The sequence below is a fragment of the Ambystoma mexicanum genome, chromosome 2p, assembly GCF_040938575.1.
Source record: "Ambystoma mexicanum isolate Mex_15411 chromosome 2p, UKY_AmexF1_1, whole genome shotgun sequence".
Taxonomy (NCBI): Eukaryota; Metazoa; Chordata; class Amphibia; order Caudata; family Ambystomatidae; genus Ambystoma; species Ambystoma mexicanum.
In genome coordinates, this window is record NC_090923.1 from 591,758,949 (window position 1) to 591,771,827 (window position 12,879).

The window sequence follows — 12,879 nt, forward strand, 5'->3', positions numbered from 1 at the left end:
AAACGTAAACTGCAATTGCATAAGAAATTGTGTAGCAGGGCAGGCTGGGAGGGAACAATGTGCAATACGTCGTCGGAACATCCCATCGAAAGAAAGTTACCAGGTAAGAAAGTAACTTGTTCTTCGAAGGGATTGGTTCTTCCGACGTATTTCACATCTATGACAGACTCCCAAAGCAGTACCAACGTATGGAGGAGGGAAAAGAATTTAGAATTTTAGAATGCCCAATTAAATTGCAGAATAGAGGACCGCCTTGCCAAAGGCCAAGTCCTGCCCATGGATAGAATCCAGGGAGTAGTGTTTTACAAAAGTATGGACAGAGGCCCATGTGGCTGCTTCACAAATGTTACGAATGGGAATACCCCTCTGCAGAGCAGTAGAGGCAGCCACACCTCTAGTAGAATGGGCCCTTAAGCCTACCGGAGGGTCCTTACCCGCCAAGCGGTAACATTTAGAAATTGTCAAGATAATCCATCTAGACAAAGTCTGCTTAGTAACAGCCTGTCCAAAACGCCTTCCAGCGTATCCTACAAAGAGTTGATCATCCACTCTGACCCGGGACATGCGTGAGATGTAGAAACTTAAAGCTCTCCTAGGATCCAACCTATGGAGCCTCTCCTCTTCATTACCAGGATATGGAGGTGGATAGAACGCCGGAAGAATGACCTTCTAGCTTAAATGAAATTCCGACACAACTTTCGGAAGAAAAGAAGGACGAACCCTAAGGAGAACCCTGTCCTTATGGAACACCGTGAAGGGTGGTTTAACGGAAAGTGCCTGCAACTCACTCACTCTGCGAGCGGAAGTGACCGCAACTAAAAATACAGTTTTCAAAGTCAACAGTCTCAAAGGACAAGAATGTAAAGGCTCAAACGGAGCACCCATTAGGAATTTTAGAACTAGGTTCAAATCCCAACCGGGCACCTGGAAAGGTGACGGTGGGAACACATTAGTGAGCCCTTTCAGAAACTGAGAAATCAAAGGAATCTTAAAATAAGAACACTCCTCAGACGAGCGCTTAAATATGGACAACGCCGCCAGGTAACCTTTAATGTTACCTACTTGCAGGCCCTTGTGGGCGAACGAAAGCAAAAAAGACAGAACCACAGGAATGGCACATGAAAAAGGATCCACATTCTTAACCCTGCACCAGTAGCAGAACTTTCTCCAACGGCAACGGTACAGGGATTTTGTTGCAGGCCTTCTGGCCGAAAGCAACACCTCCATCACGTCTTCAGGGAGGTCCCAATCATTATACCTCAACCTTTCAGAAGCCAAGCATGAAGGTCGAGGGACTTGACCTCTGGATGGAGAACCTGACCCCCCTCCCGTGAGAGCAGATCGTCTCGACAGGGAAGATGGTGTGGAGGGCAGATGGACATGTCGAGAAGGTCCGGGTACCATGTTCTCCGGGCCCATGCCGGAGCAATGAGGATCATTCGGGAAACCAAACCTCCGTAGCACTTGCGGAATGATGGGGACTGGAGGAAACGCGTACAGCAGTGGGAAGGACCACTCCACTACGAACGCGTCACCTAAGGCTCCTCTTGGAGGAAATTCCCGTGAACAAAATCTTTGGCACTTCCGGTTGACACTGGTGGCGAAGAGATTCACTTGAGGGGTCCCCGAAAGGTCGAAGATCTCCAGGAGAATCTCCTGAGCCAGCTCCCACTCGTGAGAGACCATGCTCTGCCTGCTCAGAGCGTCCGCCGCCTCGTTTTCGTCTCCGGCCAGATGAACTACTGAGATCGAAATTTCCTGCTGGATGGCCCAGAACCAGAGCTGCATCGCCTCTCTGCACAGAGGAAGTGACCCTGCCCCCCCACCCCCTTTTGTTGAGGTAGTGCATGGCCACTGTGTTGTCCGTCAGAATCAGGACATTCTTCCCTCGCAAAGTCGGCAGAAAAGCCTTCAGAGCTAGTCTGATGGCCCTCAGCTCCAACAGATTGATCTGGACTCCGACTGAGACCAACGACCGCTGACTGTCAACTTGTTGGCATGAGCTCCCCATCCTGTGAGGGATGTGTCCGTCACGATCGTCACCTCCGGCAAGGGTAGCCAAAATGGAGCCCCCCTCATCAGATTGCCTTCGACGGCCCACCACAGAAGATCCTGGGCGACCGAGGGCGGCACCTGAACGGGATCCGACATCCTGCCGGAGGACTGCGAGCACTGCATCTTGAGAGCTCACTGCAGAGATCTCATCCGCAGCCTGGCCTCTGGCACCAGGAGAATGCATGATGCCATGAGGCCTAGCAACCTCAAGAACTTGAACGCCAGGAGACTCTGGGCATGTTGAAACTTGTGCACCATCTGCAGAATGTGATGAGCCCTCACCTGGGGAGGGAAACAATGCCCCAGGGATGTGTCGAGCACTGCTCTGATGTACTGGAGCTGCTGGGTTGGCGTCAAGTGGGACTTCTTTAAGTTGAGGGAGAAGCCCAGCCTGTGAAGGGAGTGGCAGGTGACTGCCAGATGATCCAGGACTTGCTCGAGAGAGCGCGCCCTGATCAACCAATCGTCCAGGTAGGGGTAGACGTGAGTCCCCCCTTTCCCGAGATACGCTGCCACCACCACCATGAGCTTGGTGAAAACTCTCGGGACGTAGGTCAATACGAACGGGAGGACCCGAAACTGAAAGTGCGAGTCGCCAACTGCGAACCTCAGGTGCTTCTTGTGCTTGGGATGAATCGGCACATGAAAGTAAGCGTCCTTGAGGTCGAGAGACACCAACCAGTCCTGAAGTTGAAGGGCCTGGAGGACTTCAGGGAGAGTAACCATCTTGAACTTGTCCTTCCTGAGGAGCTTGTTCAAACCACGCAAGTCCATGATGGGTCTCAATCCCCCGTCCTTTTTCGAAATCAAAAAATAAGAATACCATCCCTTGTTCCTCTCCGCTACAGGCACCAGTTCTATGGTGCCTTTCTCAAGCAGGGATTTGATTTCCTGCGCAAGGAGCGGATCCGGACTCTTCAAAGAGAGAGTCCCTGGTGGATTGTCGTGGGGCCTCTGCTGGAAAGGAAGACAGTAGCCGTGGGCTATGATCTCCAGAACCAACACATCTGAAGTAATAGCACGCCATTCTACAAGATGCTGCGCCAGCCTTCCCCCAACCGGCGAACCATGGGACATGGCCTCATTACTGAGCTGAAGCGGCTGCGGCAGTGCCTGAGGGCAAAGAGGCAACTGCCCGAGTGGCCTTGGCACCTTGAGTACCTTGTTTTCTACTTCTGGTACTCCTACGTTGGCCCCTTTGACTTGCAGCTCCCCTCGATCTACCAAGAGTAGAGTAGTATCGAAAGGAACCTCCCCTCCATGGCTGTCCCCTAGGACAAAAAGGCGGAGGTTGGCGAACTGCTGCGCTCAGCGACTTCGCTGCAGCTTTGAAGGTCTGCAACCTCTCAAGGCTCTCGTCAGCCTTGCTGCCAAAAAGATGGTCACCATCAAAGGGCATGTTGAGAAGCCGAGCTTGTACATCCGGAGCAAACCCCGACTTCCGCAACCACGCAAATTTGCATATCACGGTGCTTGCCGCCATGGACCGGCTGACACAGTCTGCCACGTCCAGACCCGACTGAACGGATTCACACATGGCATCCTTGCCATCCTGTACAAGGGCAAGAAAGCCATCCCATTCCTCCCCTTCGGGAATATGTTCAGCCGCCAATGAAACACAATTCCACAGAGTGCGAGTGAAACGTGCTAAGGCACACACAGAGTTGGCTGCATTCAAAGCCATACCCCCTGAAGAAAAGACTTTCTTCGACCAACCGTCAAAAAGTTTGTCATCCCAATCAGGAGGGACGGTAGGGTACGACGCCTGTTTTGCTGGGGCCGTAGCCGCCTGCACCACCAAACTCTCCGGAGTAGGGTGCATGGACAAGTAGCCGTGGTCGCCACTGGCTGGGCGGTACTTTTTCGGCAACGATTTACCCACTGCCGGGAGACTCTCCTGAGCAGTCTAAGCCGCCGCCCCCCTTCTTTGCAAGGCCATATGGAATGGCAGTACCGGGTCAGTTGGTGGACCTTGGTCCAAGATATCTGTCAGGTCATCCTGCAGAAAATCTACTGGTGGCGCAGACCACCCCAAGTACTCCGTCACCCTCGACATCAGCCGCCTGTACGAAGAGTGAGCATGCGTACCAGGCTCAGGCCTGCCAAACTCAACCTCTGGGGAGGTATCAAGACCACTGGCGTCATGCAAAGACTGACGCAGGTCTTCAATCTGGCTATGACCAGACAATATTTCATCAGGAACCTCATCCGGAACCAAACCTTCCTCAGAAGCTTCCTCCACCTCAGAAATATAATCCAGAAGCTGGAATAAATCCCTGGAGGAGGGCACAGAAAAAAGCTCAAAGACAGGTCTCACCGACTTCTTCAGGGCCTTCCTCGGGGTTTCCACCGATGCACGGGGTACCTCCGATAAAGTATCCTCAAAAAGCGCCGAGGGCGTCGACAGAATCAGTGTCGACATCAAGCGTGGCGCTGATGGCTTCGACACAGGCCTCGAGGGCGGAGCCCCGAGCGTTTCCTTCGACGGCCTCGGCGTTGATGACTTCCTCGGAGGCGGAGCCTCGAGAGAGTGTCCCTCGACGGACATGGCGCCGATGGCGTCAACGTCTTCTTCGAAGACCTCACAGGCTCTGACGGTCTCAAGGGCGTCGAGGACCAGGACCTGGAGCGGGCATGACTAGAGCGATCAACCTTGTCCGATCGGGACCTCGAAGGTGCCCGATGATCGCGCCGACCACCCGAGCCCCAAGGCGTGCGAACGGTGGCCCTAGCACGCTCCCTGCCGGCTTCTTTCGAAGGCGCGGACGGAACGGAGCCCTGCGACTGAAAAATCACCATCATCTCCGTACGAAATGCATCCCGAGTCGGCTCTCGAATCGTTGGTGGAAAGCCCCACGGATTTTGACTTTCGGGGCTTGGAAACCCTACCGACAGAAAGCTTCTTCTTCCGCTCCCGCAAGGCCTTCGATGTTAACGACTGGCAATCGTCACAATCATCCGTGGCGTGCTCCTCACCGAGGCACCAGAGGCAGGCGTGCGGGTCCGTATGTGACATCTTGGAACCGCAGTCCCGACACTTCTTGAAACCCGGCCGCGGGGTAGAAGAAGATGAAGACATGATATCTTCACAAACGAACAAGGTCGAAGAACCGATAGAATATAACTCAGAAGAACCAAGGCGTGCCGAGATCTCCGAAGCGAACACGTTCGTGGAAAAAACTGAACTGAGGCTACTGGCGTTGTGCGTCCTACTTATAACATCCGGTGACGTCGGCTCGAGGACAGCGTATCAACGTCAGACGCAGGACGCCGAAAATTTTCCGAAGCAGCTCAGCTGTGGTGATTACCTGTCATAGATGTGGAATACGTCGGAGGAACCAATCCCTTCGAAATATATATATATATATATGTTTTGTTGATTATAATGTTGTTTTCGATTCCGTTTCACATGTTCGGCTGTGGAACAAATTGGAAACCTGGGGTTGTAATGCCTCCTTATTAAGTATAATTAAGCAATTGCACCAGCATACTTCTGTTTCTATTAGGTTGGACCTGGTGGGTCGGTTATCTGCTAGTATTAAAACTAATTAAACAGGGCTGCATGCTGGCACCACTACTTTACAATCTAAACACTACTGATCTGGGTGATCATCTGGCTGTTTGTAGGAATTTTCCACCTTGTATTGGTGCCAGCACGCTGTCCTGGCTCTCTTATGCAGACAATACCGTCCTTATGGATAAGAAATCTATTGTGCTTCAACAGAGTATTAATGCCCTTGTAGATTATTCCAAGACAAATGGGTTGTCCTTGAATGTATCTAAAACAAAAATCATGATAATTTCTAATTGAACTGTGAAACCTAAAAAAAGTGTGTATGGAAAATTGAGGGTGAATTGATGGAGGTTGTGAATGAGTATATCTACATGGGTGTACTAATCCGAAATAGGTTTTCCAACTTGGCCCTAAAAAGATTGATCGCTCCAAAAAGGTTTGGCTAATTAAGTCCTTCATTTCTGCCAGAGGAGGATACTCGGTTGACTAATTAAATTGTATAAACTAGTATTATACTACGTATTCAACCAGGAAGCATCCAGGAAGTACATCCCATGGCCAACAGAACTGGGAACCGCACCCACACCATCCAAAAGGTGTCAAAAACCTTGGAATTCTAATGGACAACGAGCTAACCCTAGAACTGCAAGTAAGTGCGATAATTAAGAAATGCTTCTTCCATCTACACAAAATCAAAACGATTATACTATTCCTCTCCTTCATGCACTAAACACTGTCCATTATCTCCCTCATTATGTCCAGGATAGACTACGCAAACAGCTTATACCGCAGAACACCAGACTATTTACTAAAGAAACTGCAACATATACAGAACGCAGCTGCCAGACCTCTCCTCAAATTCTCACGAAGGGACCACATCACTCCAGTGCTAAGGATGCTACATTGGCTCCCAGTCGAAAAACGAATAACCTTCAAAACTATGTGCATAACACACAGCGCAATCCACGGCGTAGGAGCGGAATTCATACAAAAAGAAATGACCATCTACCACCCGACTAAAACCCTCAGATCCAGCTGCGACATCCACCTAGAACCTAAATCATACATGAAAAATAAACATGTTGGATCAGCATTCTCCCGCTTAGGCGTAAAACTTTGGAACTCCCTCTCCAGAGAAATATGAACTATGAAGGACCACCTAAAATTCAGAAAACTTCTAAAAACCTGGCTCTTCAACTCCATACTGGAGGAACACAAATGAACAACACCAACACACCATGAAACAAACACACAACTGAGCAGAACTGGGGAGTAAGCTGGACCGGAGTGGAGTGCAGGGAAGAAGACAGCAGTCCCAATCGGAGGGAGACCTAGGTGTACCCTTCCCTATAGAGAGTCAAACGGGAAACAAAACAGGGGAGAGAGATGGGTCCGACTTAATTAGACCATTGACAGAGAGCCTTAGATGAAAAAGGGGGGAGAGAGGCGCCCTGATCTCGGATTTGATGGACCGCGGGGCGCGGAAAACACATACCAACCTCGATGATCTCCTGGGGGTGGCAATTGCGGCACACCAAAATATACTAAAGAGGAAGTTATAGCCCATTGAGGACCCACTCTTCTGCACAAAACATAGGAGGGGTAAGTGTAGCACACCAAAATATATACAACAGGGGAAGGGATACAGGCCACAGTCAATCAAACATAGGGTACTGCCACTAACTAACCCTACTAACTAACTCATCCTTCTGCATAAACCGCTCAAACTCCGAACTAAACACAACCATACCTCTAGATCATACCAAACGCAAGCACTTCACTACACCACAACAATGAAACAAATCACACACAAACCCGCACAACAGCACATGACGGCTACCAACCAAAAAACGCACCTACGCTCAGTGAACGTTGTCAAACGAACTGAGGATGCCAACAGCACATCACAACTCTCTTACTCTTTTCCCCCGCTCAGTCCTACTAACTAATCCCCCTCCCCCTTGCTTTACAGATTCGCCAGAGTGCCAAGGAACCACGCAAGTAGCGACAGTGAGCGGTATAAGACCCTTTAACATAATATCCTCACAGGACCCAGATGTAAATACTTGAACATCAGTTTGGCCCAGGAATGATGAACCAACACAGTAAGCACCAATCTTCTGTTTTAGGTTGAGTTGCAGGAACGGGTGACCCAGGGAATTGAACCATGCCCCATCGATGACCCAAGAGAATAAATCAGCCTTCCCATGAGGGTGACCCACCACACAGGGATGAACGCAATGACAAAAAGGGACAGAAAACCGGAGGGTAAAACGGAGCAGCCAGCCAGAAGAAAATGTTCCATAACATGGGCAACTGATTTATTCTATCTGTACTTGGAACTTTAGCCAAATGATTTTTATTGATCAAAGCCAATTTTATAATTCTATGTAATTGTTATCATATCGCATTTTTGTACTTTTGCATATTGTAAAACTAAGGGATACGGTGATGTGTTACTATCGTAATTTGTGTATAAGATTCAACATTAACCATGTATACACTAAATAAAATAAATAAAAACATCTCGCAATAACAAAAGCATTACACCATTAGGTAGGTCATTTCTATTGGTGGATTAAATACACTGTGCAACGTTCGACATTACAATCTCTACTATTTCAACCAACATTCCTAACCCCAAACAACAGAGGTAAAGGGGTAAGTGCTGCAATGGGAAAACATGACAATATCTTAACAGTGGACTGCAGTTGTAAACTGATGGAAATGTATCCAGGCATTTTGCAATAGTTTTCACTTGGCGTTGGGAAATCATGTAGGTTTGTTGCTAGTGGGCCAACTGTAGCTTCTTGCGTAATAAAGAGGTCAGGTCTAGGGTAACCTGGAGGAAGTGCATCACCAGCATTGAACAAAATGGCACAGATATCAGGTTTTGAAATATTCATGCATACATTAGCTGGTACACAGGCCTATACTGAACAGTATAGTTTAATGAATGCTTTAAATTGATTTATATTTACATAGATGTTCAATTCCTCATACTGAAAAGGCTTTGTGACGACCTCAGCCAAGCACATTCAATTATGCAAAATATGTTGAGAGCTTACTTGTCACAAATCCTGAGAAGGTCATGTTGATCCAGCCACCAATGAGGATCATGGGCAGTACGTTAGTTACATTTCCTTTCATCATGTCAGTTAGCATGGTTGGGTCTAAAAATAGGAAAGATAACATATATGGTTATGTTTAAATGTTACAGCCTCAACCATGCACTCAAGAACTAGACGTACGAAAAACACGGTTTTATTACTACTACCACGCGTGCATGATTAATACAGACACAGTAATTTGCATTATTTTATTGCATTTTTCATAAAGTTGTTCTCGTAATGTTTTCGAAGAGCATAACTAAAATACAAAAATGGCAAAGTAGAGTGAACAACGAATTGAAGAATGAAAAGTAAAGGGGCAGCCAGTGCTCAGGATTAAAGCATTGGTCTCTGACATGAGAGCAGCCTGCACTTCAAAAGTTCAGATCCCCAATGGCAGGGAACACTTTTCCGTTTCTCCTTTCATGGCTGATATCATAAGTACCAATAAAAGGTTTGTTATTACAGCACTTCGAAACTGGAGGAATCTGGCATGAAGCACTTTATGAGAACTCAAATTATAATACTATTGAGGAGAATAACAATCCAGCCAAGAAATAAAGAAACAAGCCCTCAGTGTGTCACACACCTGGTTGACCAGAAGTAACCGGTCTTCCTCATGTGATCTATCGGACTTAATTTGACATTGTTAATTTTTGGTTTTGACTCATGGGGTGGCGCGGGCATCACCATAAGTCCAAAGCCATTCCTATAATAAGAGAGAGAAGGAAAGGGGGTGGTGAACCAGAATATCTGGGTGGTATGAATCCACCAAAATAGTTGCGGTTCTTATTTCAATGCCTTCCACCAGATCTACCAATTAGGGGTTGCTTCACATAATCATGATTATGCAACTGTCATGGCTGGGGACGCGCAGTGATCAGAGGGTGCTTATCATTCCGTGTCCCAGGCCCATCTCTGATCTACTCCCTAACTTTGCAATTGTCACGACACCGACACCTCTGTGGGCGCCTGGTGAGGAAAGTTTGTAATGCTGTGGAAAGTATGCATTAGCACTGGGTGAAAGCGTCTCCACTGCATCCTGGTTCCATGTATTGGGCACTGGGAGAGGGAGCAGCCCTGAGCTGAGCAGTCTATTAAGAGAGCTGCCACTGCCTCTCTCCCTCTACCACACTCCCCTCTCTCTTTCTCTGCCACCCCCACTCCTCCATCTCTCCAAACACGAATTGACCTACAGGACAATGCCCGAATTGCAGGACCAACATGCTTGTGTTGGCCAGTTTTTATGGTCAAAGTGGGCAAGTTTGAGGAGTTACTTCACAGTACAGCCAGTTGTTTTGACCAGTGTTACTGAAAAAATATTATATAAAAGGCTCAATTTGCAACACGTTTTACCAACCACTCCCCTCCTCGGTTACTACTCAAACAGCCAGTGCAAACGGTTGTTGTTTGCTTTGTGACAGTGGGGCACCTTTCCATTGGTGCCCAAACCTCTTTTATGCCCCGGTCTGAGGTTATCTCGCTCCACCACACTCACCCAGTTGCTCTACCACACCCCCTTCCCCACCACAATACTCCCCCTCTCTACAACTCTCTTTACTACATTCCCATCTCTTCCCCTAACACCCTCCTCTTCTATACAACCCTCTGCTCGACCATCCCCCTCTCTCTAGCACGCTCCCCCATCTTGCTCTAGCCTCCCGTCTAGTATACCTCACCCTCTCTACCAACCTTTCCCCTCTCTATCAACATCCACCCTCTCGCCTACCACTCTCCCTCTCTCGACCAACTGCCTCCCTCTCCCACTACTAGCCTCACTTTACCTCTACCACACTTTCCTCTCCGCCACACTACTCATCTCCAGACTCCTGCTCGCACTCCCTCACTTACAGCTATCCCTCTTCTCGCTCTACCATACTCCACCTCACACTACTGCACTTTGTGTCTTCCCACCATACTCCTCTGCTCTCACCACCCCCTCGCTCTACCATACAGCCTCCCTCACCCAGCCACACGCCCGCTCTCTCCACCAAACTCCCTTTCTCTCTCGCTCTACACATCCCCCTACCCTCTAGCCCACAGCCTCTATGCCCCATTTACTCCCTCTCTAGCACGCTCCCTCCCTCTCAACCATATCCTCCTATTACCAAACAACCTTCTCTCCCTCTAGCACATTCCCTCTCCAAGACCCTCCTTCCAACTTCTGCCGCCCTATCTCTACCACACTCCTTCTTGCTCTCCCTCTTCTCCACCACACTGTTATGGTTTTCATTATACACTGCTTGCCAGAACCTAACCTCCAACCAAAAGGCATTCAAAACTCAAGCTCTGCCACCATCTATCTAGGCATGCTAACGAGCAGTCTCAAGACAGCACAGGCACATGGTTGATCATGTCTTTACTTTTTTCAGTTGTCACCCTGTCAGCTATCTGATCCACCCTACACCACTACTCCACACCCTTACACTACTGCACTTTAAACAAAGGACCAACGTCAAACACAGGACAATACAATAGTGGGTGTTTAGGAACATGGAAGGACAAGCTGATATGGTGCACAATTCAGGAAATGTGCCCCATATCGCCGCATAGTCCTGCATGCCCATCACACTTTGTTCACTCATATCTGATTATTAGAGCCCTGCCCAGCCCTCAATATTACATTTGATGGGCGAGTTCAATATTTTCAAATTTAAATATTTAACATATTCGTGCAGCATCAAACATGGAGCTGTAACTGCAAAGACCAGGGTAATTGAGGACAGCTCCAGCAAGTGTGCAGCGTATGGACATGCCTTTTTAAAAATAAAAAAAATAAAATTGGTTTTCAATTTAGCATACAGATATGCCATTAAAGAAGGCTCAAAAGGTGAACCCTCTTGCAGATCATTGATATCAATCTTGTATAGATTGGAATGCTTACAACGGCGAGAAGATTAGTGAGAACAGAAACCAACAACTACATTTTCTAGCATGCTAACTGACAAATAGCCTCAACTAAAGAGCAGCCCTTCTCAACGGATTTACTGTGATAATCAGATGTCATTGTGACTTCAACAGCTGGGTCATTTACATTTCTAGTGTCAGTTCCATAATCGTATAGCTTATCCATTGGAATAGCAAGTGTTTTTTGGTTTTTTTTCCCCAGGGTGGCTTGTCTGTTGCTCTGTTCAATTTCAATAATATCACCACCCATTTCATCCTGATTTCCTGTATGTTGTGTGATTTTCCATCTTCAGGGCGTCTTAGTAGATTGAGCTCTGCATTTCCTCATCTATATAAGTCGGTAGTCTACCTCACAATGTTGCTGCTTTGTTGGGCTTTCCACGCTACAGTATTTCGTACGATTGCTAAAATTAAAGGTAGATTGTAGAGTTTGCCGCATCCTGATTTTGTAGTCTTTTTTGTGTATATGCGTTCAGAGTATATGGGGCTTTGTCTACATAGATGAACTAATTTGGACCGACTTTCATCCCAATAGCTAAAGTGCTTCGGACAGTTCCATAGCATGTATAACAAATCAGCCCTTTGCAATCGACACCTGGGGAACTGTTGTGATTGTTGGGCAATATGTCATTTTCTTAGGTGTCAACTAGACTATGTAGAAGCCTGTATTGGATTCATTTAAATAGTTGGTTTTTGGACACACGTTTAGGGTGGTTGAGAATGTATTCCTATCGATTGTCCTCTGGAGGTATCCTAGATCACTTTCCCACTCTCTTTTAATCCTTAATTCCGTTTTGGAGGTTGTTTCGCACAGTGTGTTGTAAATTGCTGATGTTAGCTTTGTGTTCTCCCCATGTTCTTAAAAGGGTACTTAAGACTGTGTCTGTGACTGGTTCGTTTGGAAGGTTTTCCCAGTGTTGTGTATTGGTCTTTGTTAGCATCACATAGGTTAAAAACGGAGCTGGGGTATGTGTAAAGTTCTATAGTTCATACAGAATCGGAAGCAGGATGGATGTTATTAAGTTATTTATCAAAAACATTTGATTAAGATTAAGTTACAAGCAAAGGAAAACATCCACCAGCCCCAGTGGTAGGCTGGCCCCAACTGACTCCCAGTTCAAATCCCCATCCTCTAGATTGTACACCAACATTCCAAAAGGTGACATCACAGCCAGGCTGCCACACCCACAAATAGCCAAGCTAGGTCCCTACATATCTCCCCCCTTAGTACTGTAACACAAACCACAAAACCAACTAAAGGAAAGATAATCACCTGACAACACAAATAAAACT

The 12,879-nt window shown here is 47.5% G+C and overlaps 1 protein-coding gene across 2 annotated transcripts in view; it reads right to left on the bottom strand.

Moving 5' to 3' along the window:
* Positions 1 to 12,879, bottom strand: part of EMC3 (ER membrane protein complex subunit 3) — a 302,422-nt gene that overhangs the window by 152,043 nt on the left and 137,500 nt on the right. For both annotated transcript variants that reach the window (XM_069644093.1, XM_069644094.1), the window contains one exon: positions 8,638 to 8,742. In XM_069644093.1, coding sequence (XP_069500194.1) covers positions 8,638 to 8,742 — 105 coding nt within the window. The remainder of the gene's footprint in view (positions 1 to 8,637; positions 8,743 to 12,879) is intronic.